Consider the following 27621-nt stretch of genomic DNA (forward strand, 5'->3'; position numbering starts at 1 on the left):
AAGGGAACATTGGGCGCATGCCGCACATACGGGGAACGGCCAGGAACACGACGCCACATTTAAAGTAATGTCTACTGGATGTTAACGCAATTTTCAAAACTTTTTCTGATACCAAAAACACGTAATCATTCTTTATTAAAAGAACAGGCCCTTTCAGTTTTTAGCAACATGTATTTTAACACAATTTAACCAACAATGAGCCTACAGGTATCAAACATCATGACTGTCTCCTGTACAGGATTCCTAATAAATAAGGTTGAAAAGAATAGATGTTTATAGGCATTCGCAGTTGCAGGATAGTACAGGTACTTGTTAATTTGTGTTAATTGCTCTTTATGAAATATCAAGATAGAAAAGCTACAAGTTAAATTCTAATCACAAAAACACACAAAGTATACACTAAAAATGTATGTACACTAGACCTGGCTCATACTCTGACTGTTGCAGGGGAAATGTCAGTGAGTCGGGATCCGTTCAGGAAAACGACTGCGTTCCCATGAGTCAACACATGTTAATCTTCATCTGCCCTCTTTCTCCTTCTCTTTTTCTCTTCAGATACCTGATTCGTTCTGACCCTCTGGCTCATGTCCCCGAGGTGCCTCCGGTCCACCACAGCAGTCTGAAAGAAAGACACGAGTCCAGCGTGGACACCAAAGAGGACACTCCGCTCTGATACTGTCCTGACCTTCACTGGTGCACTCCTTCATAATCAGGGGGGGGGGGGGGGGGGGAGTCCTGAGAGAGGACAATTTGTGCAGCAATGTTCCAGCTCTGCAGTCTACAGCTGTATTTATGAGTGCCTACTGTTTGGTAGATGACCTTTGGCCGTCGTCATTGACATTTTCTTGCCTCAGACTGTAAGTAAGAAATGTTGATCCATGTCTGTGAAAGCTTTTTCAGACAGGCTTGTTAAGAATTAATTATAGCTAACTGACACCATTTCAATCATGTGTATCACACACCTTTGTAAGAGTTTGTCTGATTCACCAAACAGATGAGAAATATCATCACAGGGCCATCCTGAGGTTGTCAATGTCATTTAAGGCTCATGAATTTCTCAGTGGCTGTATGTTATCTTTAGCTCTTTTTAGTGGTGGATGATGGATCCATCTGGAAAAGTGCAAGATGAACATCGTGATCAGGTATTTAAGGATGCAGAAGTTGTTGGCCCTGGATTTCTACATCTTTTCTTGACTTTTAACAGGAGTCAAATACACAAAGCTTGCATTCTTCTTGGCGATACACTTCCCTTTTTAAATAACCCTAAACACGATGTGACTTGCATAAAATATGGGTAAAAAGACTTCACTTTAAAGCTTTCAAATTGTTTTTTGTAGCTGACTCATAGAAATAGATATCCAGTGGTGCAGAGATTTTATTAGTGAGTGATTGTAACTTGTATGTTTTCTGTATTATTCTGCAGTTTTGCACAATAGCCTGGGTCAACCCTGTAAACAGGTCAAGCCTTTTACTCAATTGTGAGCCATAAAGGATTTATTTTATTTGTACTCAATTAGAATTCAGAAAACATTGTTTTACTTTCAGCAGCTGCTCAGTAAAATAACTTGCTTACTTATTTACACATGCCGCAGTTTGGTATTTCTAAAACGCTACATCCTGTACAGGGACTTTTGACTTTGTCTCTATGACTTCTTACATATTTAAATGTTCAAGATATTTGTACCCGAGTTCAATTTTTGTAAGTTTGCACATTAAAGTGCTTTATTAGGAGAAACAGCAATGAGCAACTTTACCGAGTTTGTAATGTGTCAAGATTTGAGTCTAGGATATGAAAGGAGACTGGAAGTTGAATATTTCTGAAATTTGTAGAGGTTGTTTAATGACAGTGACACTGATATCTCTTGTTTCTGTAAGGTAAATTTGAGGCTAAAGCTTGGCTCAAAAGGCTCAAAACAAGGGGAACAGCAGTTCTCAATCTAACTTTCTCACATTTTGAATCAGTAGCTAAACCCTGTAAGTATAAAAAAAATGAATGTCTTTATTGGAGGTCATTTGCAGGACTATTTGTTGACCTCTAGGAGGAGTTATGGCAATAAAATGTCATTGTGATAAAAATTCTTCTTTGGACTTTCCTGACATTTGTAGTGAGCTGCAGCTAATTGTTTAGCTGTCCAGCCTGCTACTTCACCACCTCATTTACTTGACATTTTGTCATAATGTTATTTTTTTTGGCTGCAATGGGCACTTGTTCAGTGAAAAAAGCTCTTAAAACCCACTACCTGTTTGGCACCAAACAGCATTAGTTAGCAACTTGCTAGTAAAATTGTGGAGCATTAAGCAGCTTAAGCGTGTACATTTACCTTTGGTGTTAGAAGAAACTCAAATATAGAGCAAAGACAAAGTGAATATTTTCGACTTACAATAATTAGGTGGCCAGAAACAACTCAGTAATATTGTTCTACTACTCAGGCAAAAGTATCCTTTTTTCAGATTTCTCATGATAAAAAGGGGAACAGTGTTGTTAACAAACTTGTTTCTACTGCCCCCATGTGGCCAAAGCCATTATTGCAGTTATAGAGACATTTCTGAGGGATGTGCTTTCTCTGCGCTTCTTGCACATTTTCTTGAATTAAACATATTTCTTCTTTTTTTTGGTCTTATCTGTAAAAGAACAAGCTTTTATTTTAGAGTCATGATGGACTGATTCATGGCCAGAAGCAGTGACCTCACTTTAGATTTTACAAACAGGTAACATCTGTGCTTTTCTTTTTTATTGTAAAGAAGTTTTTCTGACTTACCCGCAGATATAAATCATTTTATGCCCCATACATATGTGTGAGTGGGGCTATGTTTTGGTATAATAATATATAGTAATATCTGTGATAGTAAGTATGGTTTATGACCTTAACAGCCTTCTAGACTTTTCATTACACTGTTCACCTCCATCAAACCCAGAAGAGACAGACGTGGGGAATAGAGAGCAGCAGAGAAAAAGTGAGATAGATACAAAAAAGATGAGGATGAGCTAAATTCTCAAAGAAAGAAAAGGGGAGAGATAAGGAGCAGATACTTTAGTGTGTATGCAGCAAAAAACTGAATACACAAAAATGTACACATAAGAATACAACTTAAGTAAGCAGACACATTTCATCAGAAAAAAACCTAGTTGCATTTTATTATAGCTCTCCCAAATAAATTAACATAAATATAACACAATGAAATAAGACTCATAATATCTCTGAAGCCTGTAACAGAATACACCTGAAAATAGTGCCTGCTTATTAGTAAACATAACTTGTACGTAATGTACAAAAAATACTACTCAAAAATGTACAAAATGCAGCAAATAAATATCAAGTATTGTGCAGATCTTCCCCCTTCTGAACATTACACCAGCTGCTGACAGTTATTCATCACAGGGAAATTACTAGTGTTGAGCGCCAGAAGCTACATTGAAATCGAACGTCTCATTAGAATCAGTGAGCAGTTAATGAGCAGAAAACAGCTCAGTGGCAGAGCTCAGTTCATTTTGGTTCAGCAATATGAGCCTGTCCAGGATCTCTGGTGGCTCATATGTGAGGTGGAATATAGTATGAAGGTAATACATTATAACAAACCACTGTATAGGCATAATGCAATAAGCTTCAAAAGCGCTTCCCGTTTGGAAAAATACTAGTAATATTTCGTCTGCTTTAAAAACACAATTTGTCTTCCACTGTGACAGCAGCTCCAAAAAGATAAACAAAATCCGTTTTGTTGCTTTGCTCCATTGTTCTGTGTGCATGACAGAAGATTTAAAGCATAATCAAAAGAGCGAGAAAACATTCAGAGCTGATCGCACAAGCAGTGCATTAATCGTCCCCTTTCCCCCCCCCCAACACAAAACACTCACACACTTCCCCAAACACACCAAAATAGAAAAAATGATCGGACATTACCACTCACTGACTTTTACTCCATTCTCACATTAAAAAAAGTTTTAGCAAAGCTCCCTCTTTATAAAAGCACTGACCAGTAGCGTTTACTGGTAAATACTCGGGGCTCTGGATGCTGAGCCGTGCATGAATCACAGCAGAAGGGTATTTTTTTGTCCAAGCACAAATGGCTTTACAAGACGTTAAGTGAATTTTCACCACTGCCTGTCTGTAGTTGCACTTGATATCTGTTGTGTGCTTGCTACTATGAGTAGATTCAGTGCTATTGGACTTGTCCTTCTCCGCACTGCTACATAAAAAAATGGTCCATCGTCATTTCACTGTGTTTACATGGTGCCCATTTTCCAAAACCTTCAGCCAAGGGTGGAAAGCTCAAATGCTGTTATAGTGTGGTACTCGTATCATGTAAACACAAATCGTTATCAATAGCTTTCAGATTTATCAAGAACTTTAAACAAAGCATGGTCAAAATGCGTTTGGACATTGGGCCATACTTCAGTTCAAACATATTTCAAAACCCTTAAGCTTCTGTTTCACAAAAGCTAACTTTAGAATTCCAAGCTAGTAACTGTTTAACAGAATTACAAGATACAAAAGGAAAGGTGTTACTCCAAGCTAACAGTTATATCAGCTGCAATGAAGTTAGCTGGGTACATTTAGCTATGTTAGCTATGTTAGCTTGCTAGCTAGCAGTAAATGGAAGCTGAGTATGAGTAATAGTCGTTTTAGCTAGTTTGCGGTAGTGTTAGCTGGTTTAACTAACTACCACTAACACTCTAAGCTAGGAATCGTTTAAATGGGAAGTGTTTGTGTTATTTAACTGAAAGTACCATATGGTTTATGAAACATGTTGGTTTACCTTGAAGTTAGGCCTGATGTGCATCCAGATTTTTTACTACCAGTTGTCTTGTCAGGTTTTGATCAATCTACAAATTTGTAAAATGATAGCGATTTAACAGATTCCAACAACTATACGACTGGAAGCCATGATCAAATCAGCACATTAGAGGGAAATGGCCATCATGTAAATATTGTGAAAAGTGCCTAAAATGTAGAAAATACCAACAAAGTAAAGCATAAAAGTGTCACATGCAACAACAAAAAAAATCTGACAAAACAGAATGGAAACAAAAAGCATCCAGTAGGCAGATGTTTCATTTTCTGCCATACACAGAAATTTCCATCCACGAGGACAGCAAATCCCACTTTGTCATATCAATTCCATGACCACATGTAAATTGTCTCATCATTGGGTCCTGCCCAACATAAATCGATAAAACAGAAAATAAAACAAGTTTTTCTCCTCTTCCTCACTTCCTGCGTGCACTCCCCGGTCTCTTGACCTGCCACAGGTGATTGTGGATGGTCAGGGCGTCCACACTGACAGACACTGACTTGGCCGGGATGACCGTGAACTGCTTTCGGTCCGAGCTGTATTTGTAGAGCTTTTCCACCATCTTTGAGCTTATGTTGCGCGGCCCTGTGCCTGTGAACTTGACGATCTCTTCTGTGTCCGGTGAGTAAGAGTAAATTGCACGAAACTGGCAACCACCATCTCTGAAGAGGATGATCAGGTGATTGGACTCGCACTTTTCCAGCTCCTGTGATCAGTCAAACAGACGAGAAAGTATACGTTGGTATGGCAAAAAATGTGTGAAAAGTGAATATGCTTTAACTAGAGTGGTAAATAATAAAATAATATAGATATATATATAGATATATAATTGATTGATTACACTGACCTCCAGAATAGCGTTCTTCTGACCCTCATTGACCTTTCCAGCCAGACAGCAGTGAGCAATGGCATTGATGATGATTGGCTTGTTAGACTTGGAGCTCGGCTCCTTGAAGAGTTTCGGACCTTTTAAAAAAAAAAAAGTGAGAAAAAGTATCATAAAATAAATGCTTAAAAAAATAATTAAGGTAATATGCATACAAACTCAATTAGTAGAATTAAACTGCTTTCAATTCTGTCCATCAAGTATGAGCCTGGACTAGACGTCGATTAGGTAAGCTTAGCAGAAATGAACACAACGATGGGTGAAGTATTTCCTGGGGTTTCGTCTTGTTGACCGCTATCTCAAGGTAAAGACAAGAATGCAAAAAGACAAGGCCAAAGCAAGATGCATTTCTTGACCTGCATATCCCCTCATGAAAACTACATATTACTGATATTTGGTCTTTCATATTCAACAGATTAAATAAAGTGCTTAATGCTAATCTGCTGCTTGCTCTGTCTTCTATTTGCCAGACAGTTACGACAGTGATATGTTTATTGGGGCGGCAGTAGCTCAGCCTGTAAGGACTTGGGTTGGGAACCAGAGGATCACCAGTTCAAGTCCCAGTGTGGACCAATCATTGGTCTGGTAGCAGGAGAGGTGCCAGATCACCTACTGAGTACTGCCAAGGTGCCCTTGAGCAAGGCACCCCACCAGCTCAGGAGTGCCCACTGTGGGCAGCTCCGTCACTCTGTCCATCACACATCTTGGTGCATGTCCATAGGATCCTGTTTGTGTATATACTTCAGCCTATGTGTGTGTTGCATGACTACAGAGTGTAAAAACACTTTCCCCTTGCAGGGATCAATTAAAAAAAAAAAAAGTAAATCTTAAATTAAAAAACAATCCTACGTCAGAAATATCAGGCCAGTTCTTTTAGGTCTTATACTTTGAGTCTTGGCTAACAATTTTATTATGGCTGTATTAAAATGTCTGCATATCTGCTCACCATTGTACTCCATTGAAGTGATAGAGGAGGCTATAGAACCATTCTCCCAGTCCCTCTCCATGTTCCTGCTGGACGCTCTGCTCAGCATGGGAAACGACTCCATTGAGCAGACAGATCCCGCCCTGAAAGACACCCTTCAAGGTCAATCTAATGGAAAGGACAATAGGAATAGATCTTCTTTTCTCCAATCAAACGCTACTTAGTAAATCACACCTGTGGGAGTCCGCCCCTCCAGAGATGACACTGTCCCCCTCAGTCGCCAAAGAGAGCGTCGATCCCCGATGACTGCGACTCAGATCAGCTGAAAGTGATGGAGACATAAGAAGTCAGCATCAGTTACTTCATCATGTTGAAAATATTGCTAACTGTTTACAGCAATCCAACGTTAATGTTAGACTGATGTGTCTATAATAGTTAGTTGTTAAAACTATAAATACTGTCCATTGTACATTGTAGCTATAAATCTTATTCATTGTTGTTGCTCTGTTTGTCCCTGTCCTTCTTGCTGCATCCCCCTCTATCCCACTTTCCAAGACTAACACAGTTTTGGCAGGTGGCTGTTCATCGTGAGTCTGGTTCTGTTCGTTGTTTCTGCCTGTTTAAGGCAGTTTTTTCTTGCCACTGTAACTTTACAAAATGTTGCTCTGTGCTCATGATGGGTTAATGTTGGGTCTTTGTAGATAATATAACAATGAGTATTGACGCTATACAAATAAAGATTGATTGATTGATTGACTGCTAAGTCAGAATCATCCACTCTTTAAGTCTTCCCAATAGATTATTGAGCTGAGCTGAAGAGTTTGTGTAAACTTTTTTATCGGGCTGTGTATCATTGGTATCACATCATGCAGAGCAGGTTAGAATGTTCACCTCCCCTGCAGCCTGCTGATGCTGAGCCCTTCCCTTTGCTCAACATGGACACCTTCAAAGAATTACCTGCAGAACACATGTAAACACTCAGAGCGTGACGATGAAGTGAACTGAACTGAAAATACACACACAGATGACACAACAGCATGTAGACAAACAAACTACTCTAACAGTTAAACATGGAGCACTAGACAAGCATATACGCTGGTTAAGTATTCAAGGTTTCTTACATGCGGTGGATCCTTTTGAGAGGCTGTTGGACCCTTCACGGTGCAGTGATTTAGGCCGGTTCCTGCGGGATTTGGTCCGTGGGCGGGGTTTGGACAGACCCTGCTCTTCCATCAACTCTTCCTGCTTCTTCCGCAGGTATTCCTGCTTAATGAGCTCTCGTCTCACCTTCTCCTCCTCTTTACGTACACGATCCTCTTCTGCCTTCCGCCTTGAAGAAAGGGAAGGAGAAATAGAATTTGATTGTATGAGAAAAATACACCACAAATAATAAAACCTTGTAGACTTAAGTCCTTGCAAGTAAATTGTGAGAAATAAAAACGTACTTGGCCTCATCACGTTTGAGCTCGCTCTCAGCCTCTTGCAGTTGTTTGCGTAATCTTGCCCCTTCTGCTTTGCGTTGCTGTTTGAGGAGGAAGGCTGCACGACGTTTCGCCATTTCATCCTCTGCCTTCTCTTCATCCTGCGACATAAAGGGTAATCGTAATTAGAATAGAATAGAATAGAATAGAATAGAATTACTTTATTGATCCCAAACTGGGAAATTGTGGATTAGATTAAATAAGCAATTGTGGGCACCAGATTGTGCCATAAAAAATTAGAAATCCCTTTACATTTCCATTTGTACAACAGATACAGAAAAAATAGAATAAAATGAAAGATGGGGAAAACATTTTTTCAAATCTTTTGTTCTTGTAATACTCATTTCATCCACAAGAGGCTGACATGCATCATTTCAGTATGTTCTTAAATGATCTGAAAGTATTGTTTTCTTTCAGCCATGTTTTAATAATCCACTCTAAAGACATGGTCCATACTTCTGTGTGTCATCTGTTAACAAGTTGTCCTGCATTCATTTCAAAACTTTAGAAACCTGTTTTTCATTATAAAACATCCAAGATGTGTGATTTCAATGACTTTTCAGGCTGTCTTGGCTGCTGAGCTGGCAGCGGCCGGCGGCGGCCGGCGGCGGCCAGCAGTATAGCAATATAGCTGCGAGACGGCTGCTGCCGACAGGCCGGTCTTGTGTCTCGGCTGCTCCGTGGCCAGTGGTGGCCAGCGGCGGCAGCCAAGACTCAAGACCAGCCTGTCGGCAGCAGCCGTCTTGCCGCTATATTTATATTTTTTCACCATTATCAGCTTTTCTCCATAGAGCCTGTTAGCATAGCTTCCAAGCAATATGGCTGATGTCAAGATTGGATTCTGGGAGTGAGTTCCCACCCACTGATCTGTGATAGGTCTGTAGCAACTAGCGTTGTACTTTCACCCCACTAACCGCAACAGCTTCTGATGACGCAAAAAGACGATTTTTGCGTCATCGGAAGCTCCTTTTCAGACTTAGAAATACAAAGATTTCCCATCTCAGGGGAAAATGAGGGTGGGATGCATGACCATTCAAAAATACTACCAGGTTTTTAATGATACAAAGCTTAATGCAAATGGATGAAGTATCCCTTTAAGTCTGATCTTGGGCTCCTCTACCACAGGTCATTCTCTGTCCCTGGTTTCCTACTTTCGCCACTGTCCTATCCATTAAAGGATAAAAGCCCCCCCAAAAAAATAAAGGTTAAACCAAAATAAAATTGAACTACAGTACGCTGTACATTATTTTTCTTCTTTGACATCTAAAGGACGGAAAACAACTAAGATTTCAAAAATCGTTCGCCAATACTGCTTGTTTTGCCTCTCAGGACTTCCATACAACTCACACCAAAAAGCACACATGGAAATCCAGAATTTTACCTTAAAGAAGAAGCCAAGCACATTCTTCTGTTCACCCTCTGCCGTGCAGTCTTCAACATCCCCACCACCATCCTCCAGTGGATCCTTCAGTTCTGACAGGTCGACTTCAATCAGTTGGCCTTTTATCTTGGAGTTCTCATCTCCCCCCACAGCTTCCTTCCCTGAGTTGGTAACATTATTCTCGTCTTGTTCTGCAGCCTGTGACAGGGACAGTGATGCACTTTTCATGACGTGTGGGTCTTGGGATTGAGTTTTGTCCGAGGAAGGCCCAGTTCCTTCTGTGTTGTTGCGTTTGTTGGAGTCATCCTGGACTCTGAATGTGGCTTTTCTCTGAATACACCTTTCTAACTTGGAGCACTCAACAGGCATCTCAGTATTCTGGTCTTCATTTGAGTCTTCCCTGGGAAATGCAGCGTTAGACTTGTCAGAGGCCTTCTTGCTATTCTCTCTGCTTAGTTTTTGCTCCAAGGTTTTGCTGCGTTGGCTGGAGCTGAGCTTGGGGGGACGGCGATTAGGGGCAGAGCTGCTGCCACCAATATCCACAAAGTGTACGGCAAACGATCTCGACTCCGGGGAAGAGGAGTTGGATTGTGTTGGGTTGGGAGTTGTGCTTGTACATGATTCCACATTTTCCGAAGGCGACACCACATGCTTCATCAGCATGTCTTGCTGTAAAGAGAGCTGCATCATTTGTTGCTGGATTGAGCTAATGGCTTCATTGAGTAGATCGATGGAGTGGGAGCACTCGTTCAGGTCAGGTTCAGCTGCGTTATCAGGGGACAGAATGTTCAACTTTTTATCTCTGTTCAAATGTCCTCCCTCTAGTTGACCAGCTGTTGTCTGGACCTTCAAGACGTCAAGACAGGAGTCGTCCTTGCACATCTGGGTCTTTACTCTGCTCCTGTCGGGTAGCTCTGTTGATTGGGAATGTTTCAGGGGTAGTGGGAGGGTGTCGCTCTTCCCTCCACCCTTCTTCACGATGTTCAAGAAAGCCGCTTTCCCGAGTTTTAGTCTCTGCCGTGCTGACAGGGTCTCCATCTTCTTCTTCTGGTACTCGATGGCGCGTCTTTGCTCTTCGAGCTGCATGTGAAGCTGCAGCAGCGCTGAAGGCACTACCGGGGGACTCACCCCCAAACTCTTCTCCAATACAGAACAGGGCTCCTTCCCAAGCCAACCAGAGGTGCAGTCACTCTTCAGCCAGGGAGGGCAGGGGGCAACCTCAGAGCCATCCGGTGTGGTCTTCTGAGAGCTGCTGGTACTTGAGAATCCATCACGGAGGCCAAGTTTGAGAAGCTTTCTCTCTGCAAAGCTAGTCATCTTGACACTGGTGCTGCCTGATGCACTGCAGCTGCTCGCCCAGGATATGGTGCTGAGGCAGGGGCTCGAGCGCCCACTGTAGTCCTCCTTATCGTCCCGCTCGCTTACCTTTGAGTCTTCTCTCAGTTTGGTCGACTCACTCTCAACCTCTCCAAATTTGCACAGCTCTCCATCCTGTAAGTATCGTCCCTTTATTCTCTGCACCGTCTCTTTGGTCAGCTCCATGTGATCTTCCTCGTCATCGTCTTCCTCAAGGTCTGCTATGTCAGAATCAGAGTCAAGCCCTACCTCAGTGGAGTGAGGCTCTGGCTCTCCTGATAAATGAAGAAAGAAGCCTTGGGGCTGCTGAGAGATGCCTATCGATCCGTCTGTGGGCGGCTTGAGAGATCTCGAGCCTGATTCTACCACATGTATGGGCGTGAAGGGGCTTCTGTTTGACTCTGCCGCAGGGTTTTTCCTCTGTAACGGTCTTGGAATGTTTGTGGATGCTTTCTTAGCAGATGCTGCCCCTCTGCAGCGACTCTCCCCACTCTCCTCCTCCTTGTTCAGACTGATGCTCTTTTCTTTGGCCGGCTTGGGGACAGCAGGCATCAAAGGCTCCAGGAAGTAGCTGTCTGCCTGGTGGTCTAGGGTAAAGGAACCCATGGATCTATCTGTATTAGAAACCCTCGACGTAGTTGTTGCACTTGGGATTTCTAGCTCATCCTGCTCGAAGTCACTCCCAACTCGATGTCGAGAAAACGCAGAAGGATGAATTACAGCAACCAGTTCCTCCTCTTCTATTTCCTCCTCCTCATCCTCTATTCGCATGTGACTGAGCAGGCTCTGACCACTCAGTCTATGATGAGGACCAGGGCCCAGCATGTGTTTCGGAGTGATGCTCATAATATTGGAGGCCAAGCTGTCTTTGCTGATGGAGCGAGCAAGGCTGATACTGTCTGTGTCGTCCTCTAGTGGGTAATGCAGGGCGTAGGGCACCGGCTGGGACAAAGGCCTGGATGGGAACAAGGTAAGATTGAAAATAATGTCACAAAGAAAAAATGAAAACAAAACAATTGCAATAGTGGATGTGGGTTTTAATCACCCTGCTCACCTCTGCCTTCTCTCTGGCCAGGCCAGTATTGAGCCCTGATGTTGCCCATCTGAATGCATGATAGAGCTGGACCTCCTTCTGAGCGCTGCACAAAAAAAATATACAAAGAACAAACTTCAAAACAGACCTCTCAAACACACATAAATCATGTTTTATACCTTTAATAATCAAAACCTGGAGGATGAAGTGTATACAGAATGCAAAGTTTTTTGTTTGCCTTGTTTTGTCGTTAGAGAAAGGCTTTCAAATATGAAAGTTCAAGAACAAAACAACTCAACTTAAATTACTCTAAGATCATAATGTTCTTCCTCTTTTAACTTTCCCTATTTCTTTTTTATGACTTTTGTTTTTGTGTGGAGGCACTGAAGCCTGAGTGAATTACCTGAAGCGCTCTCCTCCACCGCTTTTTGTTGTCTCTGTCTCAGGGGCAGTAAGGAGTGAGACGGACTTAACGAGTTTGATTTGGCGCTGTCAAGGGAAAACAGAGAAGTTTGGTTTTTTAAAATATTTTTTATAGAAAACTCCCCACCCCCCCCCCCAAAAAAAAGAAACATAGTTATGCTCTAAGGTGGTGCAATTTTAAAAGTGAAAAATAAATAAATTGGATCGTCTACCAAATTTCTAGAGTAGAGGCATTAACGATGTTACAGTTAAAATGACAAGTCCAAGTAACACAGGGTTTGAAAGAAAGTTAGAAAATTACCAAAGTACTTGACTGGACTTAAATGTTACTGGTATTTCAGTAGGAAGAATATACATTATAATTCCCATAGGTGCTGTATTCTACAGTAGGTTTTACATAACAAGATTCTCAGATACAACTGCTAAAATATTTACAAATCAACAAAAATCAACTGAAAGAATGAGTCAAGGTCTGAGAATTGGAACTCTGGATTAAAAGACAGAGACAGTTTATTAATCAGTGATACTGTATCATAAAAGACATGTTATCTCCATGTGCTGTTACTGGGAAACACAAACCAGGAAATTACCTGAGGTCCGGGCTCTGGGGCGTGGTCAATACATCAGCAGAGATTGATGATGTCATAAAACTTTGCTTGGTGACATTGGAGATGGGAACATGAGGCCGGGAACTCTTCGGCTGCAGCAGCAATCTCACTATACAAATGGTAGAAAATGGGAGATTAATCGTCTGAAGCGATCATATAAGATTGTACAGCATCGTTTAAAGGAGCAATTTACTCAAATGTTTTACCATCTCTGATTTCATGCAGGTCCCTGGGCTGCACAAAGTCAGGCTTCACACTCTCAAACCACCAGAAGAGTTCAGCTATGAAGACCATCACGTTATTCTGCAACACACAATGGCCAGGTACAAGGTCAAATGGAAGCCATAATAATGAAGGTGGAGTGTTTTCAAAGGTTGTGTCAGGGTGGGAGTGTTTCTGCTCTGACCTTTAGTACTGGTGGAGAATACAGCATGTCCTCAGGCTTCAGGTAGAAGCATTTGTTCAGGTATTCATTCGAAAACTCTTTTAGTAGCTGGATGTTGTACATGCTGTCGGTTATGGAGGGAACCTCTTTCAGACAGATATCTGCACAGTAAGGACAATAAAAGTCAACACTAATCTGTAGCAGTTACATTTTAGATCCAAGCATATTTAAGATTAGATTATACAACTCACACATCTGTAGGTACAATATAAGGCAAGCGTGAGCAGGTGATAACTCAGAATATATATGAGAGGTGTTATAATATAAAATGACAGTCTGATTACGGAAAATATATATTTTATAAGTGTTAGCCAGCTGATTTATTTGCCTTATCTTAACAGTTATCCAGGCTAGCTGTTCTCTCTGCTCACAGTCTTAAAGGTAGCTTTAGCTTCATATTTATCATCCAGACACGACAGTTCTATTTATCTGTAAGTCCAGCATTCGCATACGTACCTTCCAGTCTGATGAGTTCTGGACAGTAGAAATGGATCACAGCAAGCAAAGCCGTGCCGTCACACACATCCTTCAACAGGTCGTCCAACAGAGGGAAGTGTTGAAGAGTCCGACCTGACAGGTGATCTCTACGGTAGCGGACCTATGCAGCAAGAGATAGAACACACTTTAGACAAAGCACACAAATGTACCTTATCAAAAAACAGTCACATGCTCACGTCTTCAAACACTAACACAACATTAATATTTTTTAAATCATTCCCTGGCTCTCTCTTATACATACATTATAGACAAAGTATCTTTATCTGTATACAATGCTGATGGCTTTTATTAATCTGATATCAGATCAATTAAAATAATCATCTGGTATCAACTAAGTATTTTGAGAGCATCTGGTTAGGCCATAAGGCCATGCAGGGATGTTTTCTACTCAAGTAGGTGGTTTAGATTAGTCAATGGTGCATGTGATACATTTTAAAGTAGGGAAAAACCAAAAAAAAAAAGCTAAGGATGAAAGTAAGAGGGAGTGGAATGGTGAGTACATTACCATGTGTGAAAACTCCAAAGGCTCCAATAAGCAGTGGGAGAGGGCATGCAATATATCAGGCTGGTGAGGGAAGAAAGAAATGAAATGAAATGGAAGGAAATGTTTGGAAGGAAGTTAATGAAATAAGTTGGGCCTTGAATGGATGAGTGGACTTTTTTAAGCACTCCCATACACAGAAAAAAAGTAAAGAAGGGTGTAGAGTTGTGTGGATGCGGTTTTGGGGTTAACGCTCAGCTAGAAGGTAGAAGGAACTGATGAAGGAGTCAATGAAAAGAACATTTTAAAGAAAGGGCAAAAAGTTGAGCTTGTTCTTTTGCCACCAGGGGGCACTGTGTTGTCTTCACTGAATACAACATTGTACATTTGAATCTCTCAATCTCCTGTTATACTGGCCATTTGCTATCATTCCTTTTTGTGCCATCTGAACTCACACTGATACACACACATACACAAAACAGACATACACACACTCGCACAGAGGATTGCTAGAGGTTGCACTTACAGGTACAAGCTTCCAGTACCATTTGGAGGGAGACTAGTATCCAAGAGGCAGAGAACGGAGGAAAAGTTGGGGAGACACAAACAGGAAGAGCAGCAGACAATTCAGGGGTCATAAACAGTGACAGGTTATCAAATCTCATCCCCTGTTACCATGGAGACAGATCTGATTTTAAAGACAGGGTTAGGCAGAAGGAGTCAAGAGTTTCTAGCTTGAACAGAACATGCCAATGAGGAAATGAGTCGAGGCTTTTTGTGTGTGTTTATATTTCAAACCCTTTTACCCTCTTTAAAGCAGCCCAACAAGACACTTTGCTAACACTTGTCTTTAAACTGTGATCCTTAAAAGACAAGTGTGAGTCAAGATAGTGCAAATGTTTTGTAACTGTGAAGGGTACTTCCCCCAGAGGGCGTAGGGGAGTTGAGTCATTACTCAGTCGAATATAAACACACAGACAGGACGAACAGAGTTGCAGATTCAGCTTGACTAACACTCCTCGAGGATATCAATAGGTCTGGGCTGCATAGCTTATAAACATCCATCAAACAAGACAGAAAATATAGAAAAGATTCTGTTAATAACAACAGCCTTATAGTGAACTGCCATTATCAAAGTTATGCAGTTCTGACTTTTATGCACATCTATGGGTAGATTGCAAACAGGAACTGCTAATGGGTAGTTTCAATTTTCAATGGTAGACGGCTCTCTCTCCTCCCCCCCTCCCCTTTCTGTTTGTAGCTGGCGTCAGTGTGTTAAAAGCCCAGGAGGCCTTGTACCGGGCAGCAGAAGCAGGGCTCTCGAGTAGATGGAGCTCCCCCGACCTACAGCGAGGTGATAAGACACGTTTACTACCCGACATCCTTTACGCCCAGCCATAATCATCGCGGTCCTCATTCATGCACGGCCTGCTCCGACCTCCAACCCAGCGGCAAGTACGTGTGGACAACAGGATCCCGAGGAAGGCAAAGGAGAAATCCTTCCTGCATCTTATCCATCCTGTTCTTTTGTAACACAACAATGAGTACGGTCTTTTACCCTCTCTTTTGTAATATTAAAAAACAAGGAGTACGGTATTTTACCTGCTTTTTGTAAAGTGTCTTGAGATACATTATACAAATAATGATTGATTGATTGATTGTAAACCTATACTTCCTATTTAAATCCCTGAAAGCCCCCAACGTATGAAATATTGAGATAATGATATCCTCTGGAAATGTAAGTTTTGTCTGAATCTATAATAATGATGTGTGCTGCTCATTAGATCACAATACAAGCAGAACCCGATGACTCAGCCTACAGATCTAAGAGTTAACACAGGCAGTGAGGAAAGGATGCATGTGTGTAAAGTCTATCCTGAAGGACACTAAAGAGAGATCAACATCATTTATGAAAGATACTATTTAACAGAGAGGAAGTGTTCTCTCTGAAGAAGCAGACGAAGTGACAGAGAGTGAGAAAAGCAGAAAAAAAAGAGTGTGTGTTTTACCTTCTGGTGACTGGGTGAATCTAGCAGATGTTGCTTCATTTTTAACTCTTTTTCGATGATCTCCCTCATCTTTATGTTCACCTGCAGCGCCACAAAATAATATTGTAGGTCATCATAGAAAGAAAACAAATAAATGCAGAACAGTAACATGAGTGTTTTTTTTTTTTTTTTTTTTTTTAACCTTGTTGATCCAAAAGATCATTGCATCTTCCAGGTCAAAAGGCAGCTCCTTGGAGGCACTGAAGTTGGAAAAACGCTTGATGCTGGACACGACCTTCTCTATACTGATCATCTCCACTATATAAGCCATCATTAGGGCGTCAATGAGGTGGATGTGGGAGCTCTGGAGGGACACAGGATAAAAGATTTCTTTGAGCAACCACAGAAAAAGGTTATTACATTGCAAATACATTGTTTTTTTTGCATTAGAAACATGGATCTAGTTATGTTGCTTAAAATCTGTGTAAAGCACTATTCATAGCTGTACGTATTTTGTGTGTTTTTTTTATGGAAAAGACCAACAGATACTACAACCATAAGACGTGCTCCATCACTGAGTTACCATGGAAACAAGGCACTTCTTCCAGAATAAAACATTCAGACTCCATGCAGAGTCCTTACAGCACATTTTTTTCATTACTGTATGGTTGTTATTTGTACAAAAGATTGGGGATATTGAGGAAGCTGTCAAGAAAAGTATCAGTGTTTTGCTTGAAGCCTTGCACATGGACGTCTTTAATTACGAGTGCATAGATATCACCAGATGAACAACTAAAGCTTTGTAGGAATCTGTAGCCATAAGCAAAGGTGACTTGCATAGTGAGACCTGACACAGCATAAACTGCAGCTTTCAAACCAGCCTGTTGCCTTTTGAGTTTTCACACCTGTAACCAATATGACTAATACCCCAGCAGAGGGAGTTCACATTAAAGAAAAGAGCAAGCTCATTTTTTTGGTTCATTTTGTTTCATTAATATTTCATCTACACATTTTGAAAACCTGCAAAGCACTCACATTTGCTGGTGCATTATTTATTCACAAACTCTTGGCTCATAGTTGGCTCTGGAAAGCAGAGTCACTGTGTGGGCTGCCAGTGTACAACTGCAGAGATGGCAGATGCCTCCTGATTTACAGAAGAGTGAACATTTCTTGATTTAATTTTTGAATAATTCTTAAAAAAGAAAGTTTAATGTTTGTTTGAGGGCTGTGTAACAAAACCAAATATCTACGTATATTGTTACTGCTGTATGTTTTCCTGTGTTGTTTGTCCCTTCACCCCTTCTGTTACAGTGCAGAGTTCAGAAAGGTTCAGACAAGGATTTTGTAAGTTCACTTGTTGCTTTAGTCCTTTGTTGACTTTTGTCAATGATTTAGTTTGTTTTGCTGTTCATTAATATAATTTCTTTTTTTTTTTTTTTTTTACTTTCTTAAGGTGTTTTTTGTGCTTTATTAGGTCAATTTATGGGTTGCTGTTAGCCCCTCAGAGAAGCCTTAGGGTGGGGTGTAACTATATAATCACCATGTCAAAGTTGTTATAGTGAATGTGCTAGCAAAGAGTTTTAGACATCAGGAGAAACAGAGCAACATTAGCATTTACTGGGAGTTGTATGGCTGATCACCTGATGAACACAAATCCAATATTGACAATTATTTTAGCTCTGATTTGATCTCCTCCAACTCCTGAGAGAAATGTCTGGCTCTTTAGCAGCTAATGATCCACTATGTTCCCAAACTAGTCATTTACTCTGCCAACATAATGTTTGGGCGTTGGCAGGTATATACTTTAAGATGCAGATGCTTCATAATCTCTCTGCACACTGGTAATGCATAGATCACAAAACTAATAGTCCAGAAGAAATAAGCCGAGTTTAAGATACAAAATACTACTTCATTTGATTTGTGATTGCAAAAGTATACTTTCCGCTATACCTAGACATAAAGTTAGACCGCCTACCATCTTGATGGGAGCCGAGCTGAGGTCTAGATGAGAGACAGGTGTGTTGTCTGCCTGCAGGACATAGATGCCTTTCCTGGACAGAGCCTGGATGACAGACTGGTGACCTTGTAGGGAGGCGGCCTGCTCAGCGTGCAGGATGAGCCCACACACCCGGCAGTAGAGATCGGCAGACAGCAGCTTGCGGATGATGGGGGGCTTGATATGTTCTTGCTCATACTGGTCGGTGTAGAAGGGGTCCCTCAGGTCGGCCGGTATTTGATCTGAAACAAGTACAAAGTGTTTCGCTGTTAAATTATGTCCAAGAGACAAACATTCAGTTAGCGAGTGTGTTGTTTTTTCATCTATAAAAGTTGTGACACATCAAAGAGATTAGTGAGATGGAAAGATTGACTTCCTTAGTGAGACTGAGAAAGGATGCAAAATGGTCAAAATGGAACAATATTTGATTGAATAAATAAAGTGCTTGGTGGTTTACCCCACTCGTTCTAACAGCTTTAAATGCTGTTTACCTCCCTTTCACTGTCTCTGATTAACATACAAATTATGAAATACTGTATAAAGATCCCCTGTGAATTGTACAACTTAGGTTATGGCCTTAAAATTGATGTTGACTGATTTTATGTTCTTCATGTTTTTTCACTGGAAAAATAAATGAAGAATTAAGAGTCAAAAAAAAAGTTGTGCATTCACTCTGAATACTTCTGAACACACACACGTGTCCACTGATGCCTCACCATGTTACATAACACACAAGCTCCCAGGAGACAAACTCTCAAGGTATTAGACTGTCTAAGAAAAATCCAGGGAAAGAATGAAGCACAAAGGTAAAGTCAATGTTAAAACAACCTGCCAGGTAGCGTCCCTAATGGCAGAGAGGTGAACCAAAGACTTTAAGCCAATGAGCTAACAGGAATTAGTGGTGATGCCTAAGCTGATGGTGTTGTCCCAGCCAGCCCCATGTTTACCTGCTCATGGCAATAGGCAGCTATTTTTATATGCTTTGGAGCTGTTAATCCAGCGTTAGCACCTGAAACACTCACGTAATTTAACTTCCAGTGCTTTCTGGGCAGATTCAGGCAGAAATGGAGGCCTTTTCTCTAGCTGAAATAGAAACTTGAACTCTGAGTTGTGCATATAATTGGGACAAAATGTTAAGGAATTCAAATGAAAAATGGGGTTCCGTATTTTGTAAACAAGAATGCATATATGGGTCGGACTTGTTTGAAAGTTGAAATGTTCTTAAAGGGAGCATTTGTCTTTTTTGTAGTGACCTTGTCGAACACAACAGTCAGTAATTCGACCATTTAAATAAATTGAGATAGAAGGGACACTCCACTTCAGTCAACAAAGCTTCAGCAATGCCTCAATAATAAACAAAACCCTGTATAACAAAATAAGCAGAAGGTTTAAAACGGCAACATTAAGACAATGACGATGCATCAATACTCAAGACACTTAACAGAGCATTTTCTCTCATTTTCTTTCACATTAGCAGCAAGCTGACTGAGACATCCATTAGTGGAAAACACACACAAACTCACACAAGCCCACACTGTAGGCTCAGACTACAACTGAGCACAATGTGAAAACCTGAGCTGTGATTTTTGCAGCAGACTGCTTGCTTGGCACAGTGGACCTACTTGTATCTATCTCACTCTCTGCTGCTGTGTGGTGCTGCCATATGGACATGGAATCATGTCGATCATGTGACAAAATGCTCCTCTTACATGCTTCCAGGTCTCTCTTTTTATCACCCTCATTTGTATTTTTCCCGGCAAAACACATTTTTTTTATGTCTTCCTCCAGCACACATCTCTTTAAACTGCCACTTCCTCAGCCTCAGCTGTCCAAGAAGGCCCTCCGCCTTATCCTCCCCGGTTGCCAAGGAGACTGTGATGGGGGATGCCAGCATGGCCGGAGGTGGGGGCTGGGTTGCTCTCCCATTGCCTCACTAAGAGCCTGTTCTTTGGATCGGCCTCTGATATCAGGAGGTGTGTGTGTGTGTGTGTGTGTGGTGTGAAGAAATAGATTGGATAGCTGCGCTTTAATCCTATGCTAAGGCTAATTCTGCTTAAATATTTATTATCCACCTGATCCACGCATTAAAGCCCGACCTGGTGTGCATGTGTGTGGAGGGTAAATCAAGTGGAGGTGGGGCACGGGAAGCCTTTGTTACTATTGTCTCACAGCGAAGGTCAGATTGATCAGCAGAGATCTTGCTGACAGTCAGGGCAGAGCTGTCACAGTCTGGGCTCTGCAGGGGAAAGCCACAGCCATGCTCTGCAATAAGAAGGCTTAATGGAGACTCCTTTAGAGGACAGTATGTTGGGGGAAACAGCCTTTAAGCCGATGCACCCTGGAGGAACATTAGAAGTCTGACCTGCTGAATAAATGTTAGTTGGTAAAGTAAATCTGTGAGGGCTACTGTTAAAAGGGCTGAGACTTTTGATGTATAGTTCTTGAACTCTGTTACGTAAAGTTGGTTTTTAGCCCAAGCCACTTACTATAAACTAATGGTCAAACACATTTTCAATACATATATATTAGCCAGAAGGAATATAGATTCTCATAATCGTTTGCAAAGGGATCTTTATTGCATAATGTGTTACAATTGTTAAGCACGCTCTCATTTAAGTTTGGGACATCTGCAGGCATAAAAAATTGTGTGCAGGAATTGATTGCATCCCATAATAAATATTAAGTCAGAGTCAGAGTCATTATTAGCTACCAGTAGTAATTGCGAAATAGATATTGGTTTGGTAAAATAATCATTGTTTCAACTCTTTAGGTTTGATAATTTTTCCATTGTTTATATTCCAACATTAAACCATTTTAAAACACCATTGGAGAAAGGGGATAGCTTCGTTGAGGCTGACCAAGCATGTCAATATATCTGAGCATTTTTAATAACAGCTGTATATTTTATTTTGTATAGATTATTTTGGGGGATTTTCTGCCTTTACTAGATAAGATCGCTTCAGAGTAGTGCTGGGAATCTTTGGGTGTCTCGCGATTCGATTTCGATTCTTGGGGTCACGATTCGAATCTATTTTCGATTCAAAGCGATTCTGGATTCATGATTCAAAGTCTTTTTTGAATTAGTACATACTTCAGGATCTACTCCAGTCATCTGTGAGACTGGCTGAATTTCTTGCTGCTCTATTTGGCATCCGACTGAGTTAAAGAGCTAGCCTTAGCACTTAGAAGGGAGTGACTGATAAGCTTAAAAAAAAAAAAAGAAGATTTTTGGAAGTTATGAATCGTATTTAAAATCTCACAAGATAAGAATCTCTATTTTTACATAAATCAATTTTGTTCCCCACCTCTACTTAAGCGTGACTTAAAATATGAGCAGAGAGAGTGGGTCATGACATGTTCCAAACAGTGTCAGGATAAGGAGTCGAACCTGCAACCAGTGCGTTCAAGGACTGTGGCCACTGTACACATGCGGCACTTGCTCTACCAACTGAGCTATACCAGCTGTTTATACATCATTAAAATGAACAGTGTGTTATTTCTGCAGCTAGGAGTCTCTAAATAAAAACAATAACAAAAGACCACAGCAGATTATGAGCCTGGTCTGTTGAGCCAGAATAAAGTTGTGCAGTTACATCAACACATATTGTATGCATCACACCAAGGAGCAAAAATGCATTCAGTTAATCTGACTTCAGTTTAGCCAAACTACAAAGTTACTTCCATGTAGGCTATTTTTCATGAAGTGAAAATATCTAACCTAAAACCAGATACTGTGAATCTTGGTTAAAGTTCAGAATTGTAGTGTGTGTAGCCTTTTTGTTATGAAAGAAATCAAAATGAGAAGCACATGCAGTATATCAGATGGCCAGATCAATAATTGAATTAATATACGAGTTATCACAGTAATTTTTTTTACAGCATCCTCTTCTTCCATGCAGCGATGTTTTTTTAAACCACAGTCTTTCCCTTTTTCATTATTTCAGTCTGACAGAGGCGTTCCTTTTTGTGCGGCAGAAACAGCATCAAATAAAGCCTTCAACACCCCCTTTAGTGTGAGCGTGCACACATCCTGAAGCAGATAGCCTGAGTTGACAGCAGAAGTTTTAACTAGTCTGTGATACCTGACATCTCTAAATACAACTCCGTTATAAAAAAATGAAAATGTATGTAAAGTAACTTAATTTCCAATTAGGCATGTTTCTTTAAGTTGAGTTGTTTGATCAAATGAGTTATCCACAAAGAAAGTTAGCTAACATTTTAGTAACAGTTCACCAACTTCACCTCGTGTTTCCAATGCAAAATGAAATGAACCATTGTCTTGAATAATGCCGATCTCTGTGTTTGAATATTGTTGTAAACATTTTGATGATGCAAGTGCATAAACAACAATATATATACGAGTCGTCTAGTAATGTAGGTCAACTCTAAGAATCAATTTAATCTCAAATCCAAAATAATGTAAAGAAAACAAATTCTCTGGTTTCTAAAAACACAATATTTCAAAAGGATTTTCCACCTTCAATCTCAAATGAACAAAAGGTCAATAAAACTGTCCAAACAAACAGTCCATGTTGGACAACGACACAAATCCTCAGGTCCAATCCCATTAAACACTTAAACATGTGACTGTCCTGACTCTCACACCAGCATACATGAACGACACCATCCTCCCTGTGTCCCTGTGCCTCACCGTTTGCTCTCTAATCTAATAACAGTGTTTTGGAAATTTTGTCAGGATCAATTACTATCACCAGTTTTCTATTATCTGGGATGGTACCACAGAAAAACAAACATTGTACACTCCTGACAGGTTTTTGGCTTGTTTACAGAAGCTGTTTAAATTCAACATAAGTGTAGGATTATACAGATTTGAAGTTTATAATCTGGAAATATGTTTCCAAGAACAACAAACTAAGATGTATGCATACATGAGGTCATAGCATGTTGTTGACCAAATGTTTAATTCCTGCCTAAACCTTATTTCCATATCTATATCGGTACTGCATCACAATAACAATAACAGAGAAATAGGAGTTCATCTACAGGACAAAACATTAACACATGGCATTTCAAAAATAGCATGTCTGACCAGGAAGCAACAATCTACTCCATTAAATCTGTGTTTCCTCAATACTAAGCTTATTAAGAGAAACAATCACAGAAATAATGCAATTCCTCTGTCAGTGGAATTATAAAACCCTTGTTTACGCTATCAGTTACATTTATTCTACCATTGATGGCTGCCAAGTCATTTAGACATGCCAACAGTGAGCCCCTTCTTTAAATATACATTCTAGTCAACAAGTCCAAATCTGACACGAGTTGTTGGCATCCTTCAAAGTTTTTTCAGCTTTCAGTCGCCGATTACAATCCTGTTGTTTGCAAGTCTTTTCACTTCATTTCTTTTAAAGTACACAGCCCGATAAAGTGCGTGTTCTCACAACTGTGAAATATTCCACAAGTTAAACCTGGAATCTTTTCATTATTGAGTAAAAGGCAACCCCGTTGAGGAAATAACCTGAGTATTACGTTCTGTTGTACCTCTGGGGGGGGATCAAACCTTCTCACAAGATAAAATGTTACTATGGTCGTTTAAAAAGAACTGTAATGACTTCAGGTCTTGACTGAGGTTAATCATTGCCCACCATGTGTTTAACACTGGAGCACCGCCCGATTGTTCAGTATGAACTTGTTCAATTTCTTTTAATAATTAAATCTGTGAATATTAGTGTATCGTCCATTCTGTGCAACAAGTCAAGAGTTAAAACAGCATAGTATGAATTCAGACTCCTGGTGCAAAGGGCTCCTCGGAGTTCCTGGCACACTGACGTCAGGAGGAGCCAATCAGATTAATGAAAGCACGAAGCTTGACGGGCGATAAAAGGTCATGGTTTGGTGTTTATAATGGGCATTTGATCTGTGCCCTGTAAAGCGCCCAGCCCAGCGTTGGGTAACACAGAGGTAAAGCTTTAATCAGTAAAACAGTGCTTAAGATATTTCCAACATTAACAAGATTATCTCTAAGAATAAACATGCTCCAGCTGTTGGGAGATAAATGTGTAATCAATCAAGTTCATATATTGCAAAACGTATCGCGAATGTAAGATTTTTTTCAATTTGAGAAGGCTGTATCTTCACTTTCAACACTAAGGTGTGTCTTTGATGACTGTTCCTATATTATGAACAGTATTTAGTACGCCATCTTTGATGACCAGCTAATGTTTACCTCACTGTAAGCTTTGATTTCTTATTGTTTTGTTCCCCTCTTAGATTCCAGTTTCCTGAGTCATCCACTGCAACACAGAAGACAGCTCTACATGGTAGGAAACACTAAAGCTACAGTACCCATAAACCTGAAATGATGACAAAGACTTTTCCTGTACTGAATGACTGCCTCTGTGTCTGATAATAAAATCACAAGGACTTGTGGGCTCGCATGAACGGCACAGCTGACCTCCTGCTCACATTCCCCCAAGAGCAGTCTTTGGTTGACACAAAAACCCACATCCATGGAGAAATAATTTCCAGACATCTACTTGCAGCCATGCGATAAGGCGTGATCATCATTTTGAATGTTTGAGCACGTCTAGTCAGAGCTGTCAAGGCTAGTGACCTGTGTAAAAAAAAAAAAGACTTGGGCTGATCACGAGATGTCGGCCTGAGTCTCTACTCAAGAACAGAAAGACCTCAACTATGATTTCAAGTTGTAGTTTATCTGTTTCTCAAGAAGCTTGTATACACATTGGACACAGGGGGGAAAAAAAGACAACAATCAAATAAAAGTCTGATAATCAGTAAGTGTGAGAACTTACAAACCTATTACTGCAGAAAGGAAGGTTGTAGACGACTACATTTGGGAACTGGAGATGTAGATAGACTGTATATTTATTTTCCTTTTGTAACGAATGCTGTTATCAACCATATAAAGTCAGCATGAGTTCAATTCCCTATTATGCCAATAATACATCTGACTGGTTCATCTAATACAGGATTTGTTTTATTTATATGAAACTGAAGGTAAAGGTTGGCTCCGGGCAGACCACGCTGGATTGCGATGATCTTATTTTATTTCTACCTTTAGCATCGCGGAGAGTAACCAAATGTCATCTCACTGTGTACTTTGTTTATACCGGTAGTTGAAATGGCAATAAAGAGAACTTGACTTGACTTGACTTGAACTGGTGTTTACAGAAAAAGTTTCCAGCAGCATTTTATGCAGTTTAATGATTCAACTCACCTTCAAACAAAGGATTACAGATCTACCTTTTTAAAATCTTTTTTTTTTTTTTCCAAGAGAAAAACAGATGCATTGTGTCTTATATTAAATCCAAGTGACTATCATGAGGGCAGTCATCTACTAACTTAATTAACCTTGAAAGGAGATGCATAAGGAAATGAGTGGCTTAAAGCCTGGGCCAAACAATTACCAGAGTTAAACCCTGCACAGATTTTCAGTGTATCCAGTTTTGTTATACCAAAACGCAGCTTAAAGATTACATTTCAATTGATCAACTAGTCATTAACTCATCAATTATTTCAGCATTTAGAATAAACAAAAGAACCCTACTTGGGTTATTGGTTGCATTACATGCCGTCTTTCTCTGCCTTTAATAACTGCCTTTATCTCTAGCGTTGACACTCTCCAGTGTTACAAACATACACCAACATACAAAGAGGATTTTAAAACCCTTTTTTTTTGTACAGTTTAAATCAGTGTGTTTGACAGCATTATGTGCTGCTTTTGCATAAATTGTAAACTACCAGGTCTGCTGAATACCAGCTAATAAAAGTACTGCAATAAACTAGCAATGATTAGAATTCTGTTGCTAAGTTAACTTTTGCCTTAGACTAACAAAGGTGTGATGGTGCCATTGCTCTGACTCAATAAATAAACAGGGCTTGCATTCAGCACCCCACCATGCAAAAGGTCTACACTGCACGTATTGGCAGTAACATACGCAGCTGCTGTAATTTTGTGAGAATAAAAAAATCACTTCAGGAATAAGGTGCACATTAGCGGATTGCTCCAAAGTACATACATTATTACCACACAACAACAACAACAACAACAACAAAAGAAAAAAAAACAGCCTTACCTATACCATAAGCCTTAGCAAACAGCCAGCGGAGATTTGCGTCTATTTTGGCTCTTGCAGAATCGTAGAGCTCCAGCGGTACGACCTGAGCCTCCATGCTTCCTCCTCCTGCATCATCTGCTGCTGCTGCTGCTGCTGCTCCTCTCCAGGTGCTGTCCCTGCCAGCACTCACCTCCACATCCATCCTGTACGGAGAGCAAGCCTGCATTACATCATTGAGATGAGGAACAACAACCAGCAGCAGCAGGGCCTGGCCTCTGAGACAGCACCTGCTCTGGTGGTCACACGAAATAATACTACTACACATTAACATGTAATAAGACTCACCTTGCTGAACATTCTGGTGTTGCAAGGGTCAGAGCAGTCAAGTCATACAATCATTGCCATGCCATTGTTGCCATGCGGTTGCGCGTTTAAATCGTTAATATGCATTTATTTAATTAACGAGCTGGTAAATGTGTTAGGATAGTAGTGAAAGGAAATCTGCAATTCTGGTCTTGAAACAGAGTCTCTCTGGGTCAATTGGCTATCAAAAAAGAAGGATAATAGTAGCATCTTCTCGCATTAGCTGCTGCTATTTCCTAACGAGGTCCAGTCGAGGTTGGACGTGTTGACCAATGAATGACCTAACAGTAACCTAGCAACATTAAGTTAACAGCCTATTAACGTTAGCTATGAGCTAGGTTAACTGCGCGCACACACACACAGAAATTAACGCCTGGAAACAAAACAAAGACTTGCCTCTAATACTGCATTTGTTCCTCTTCACAGCTTTGAGAGGGATGTGTTGTTATAAAGCCGACATGCTGTGCTGTGCTGTGCTTCAGCAAACCAGTGGAATAACAGAGAGGACTCCTCCCTGAACCAGCGACACAAATCTCCGGTCCGGCCTCTCAGGGTAAAGCTGCCGCGGCTGGTTCGTCTGATGGTGGTTAATCCAATAATAATAAAAAAGAATCTGTTTGGCAACCATCCGGAGGTCTGTTTTTCCGAGGAAATTGTTAAATTCCAAATGCCTTCTGTTTCATATCGAGGCTGGCATCGCCTCTGTGAAGACGACTAGCTGGTGTAACGGTGAGCCTTGTCTCTATGGGGACGACTGGTATCTTCTGACATCTCGGCTGCAGTACAACTTGTGACGTACAGGGGGCGCTGCAGGTCTGCACTGTAATGTCCAGAGAGAAAGAGAGACATAGGGGGACTTACCTGTGCTTTACTGGCGGGGGTAAGGTATGTATTATGCACTGGCAATAACAAATGTTTAGTGGGAGA

General features: G+C 40.7%; 2 protein-coding genes across 7 annotated transcripts in view; one reads left to right on the plus strand and one right to left on the minus strand.

Moving 5' to 3' along the window:
- The window catches only part of kcnt1a (potassium sodium-activated channel subfamily T member 1a), a 35640-nt gene extending 33313 nt beyond the window's left edge, over positions 1–2327 (plus strand). For all 3 annotated transcript variants that reach the window (XM_065965561.1, XM_065965560.1, XM_020653366.3), the window contains one exon: positions 556–2327. In XM_065965561.1, coding sequence (XP_065821633.1) covers positions 556–673 — 118 coding nt within the window. In that variant the 3' untranslated portion in view covers positions 674–2327. The remainder of the gene's footprint in view (positions 1–555) is intronic.
- A 785-nt stretch (positions 2328–3112) lies between these two features.
- On the minus strand, positions 3113–27455 carry camsap1a (calmodulin regulated spectrin-associated protein 1a). Of its 4 annotated transcripts, XM_029281082.2 has the most exons (20): positions 27091–27455; positions 26350–26534; positions 18272–18534; positions 16499–16660; positions 16318–16398; positions 14835–14867; positions 13786–13927; positions 13291–13430; positions 13091–13187; positions 12867–12993; positions 12257–12342; positions 11875–11959; positions 9465–11775; positions 8048–8184; positions 7724–7932; positions 7494–7559; positions 6837–6924; positions 6624–6745; positions 5639–5757; positions 3113–5497 (listed from the first exon to the last, which is right to left on the minus strand). In XM_029281082.2, exons 2-20 carry the CDS (start codon positions 26531–26533, stop codon positions 5207–5209), a joined length of 4743 nt encoding a protein of 1580 aa, XP_029136915.2. In that variant the 5' UTR covers position 26534; positions 27091–27455; the 3' UTR covers positions 3113–5206. The 4 variants fall into 4 exon arrangements, with proteins under 4 accessions (XP_029136915.2, XP_065821629.1, XP_065821630.1 ...); XM_065965557.1 differs by lacking the exon at positions 14835–14867; XM_065965558.1 differs by lacking the exon at positions 7494–7559 and having other exon boundaries at positions 27091–27454.
- Positions 27456–27621: the final 166 nt, after the last annotated feature.

Source organism: Labrus bergylta, chromosome 17 (assembly GCF_963930695.1).
Source record: "Labrus bergylta chromosome 17, fLabBer1.1, whole genome shotgun sequence".
Lineage (NCBI taxonomy): Eukaryota > Metazoa > Chordata > Actinopteri > Labriformes > Labridae > Labrus > Labrus bergylta.

Excerpts from the sequence above, each read along its gene's own strand:
- camsap1a (XM_029281082.2), bottom strand. The coding sequence starts at position 26,533 with ATGGATGTGGAGGTGAGTGCTGGCAGGGACAGCACCTGGAGAGGAGCA. Across the intron at positions 16,399-16,498 it reads TGATCTTTTGGATCAACAAG|GTGAACATAAAGATGAGGGA; the intron begins GTTAAAAAAAAA and ends GTGGCGCTGCAG. Across the intron at positions 5,758-6,623 it reads CACTTCAATGGAGTACAATG|GTCCGAAACTCTTCAAGGAG; the intron begins GTGAGCAGATAT and ends TTTTTTTAAAAG.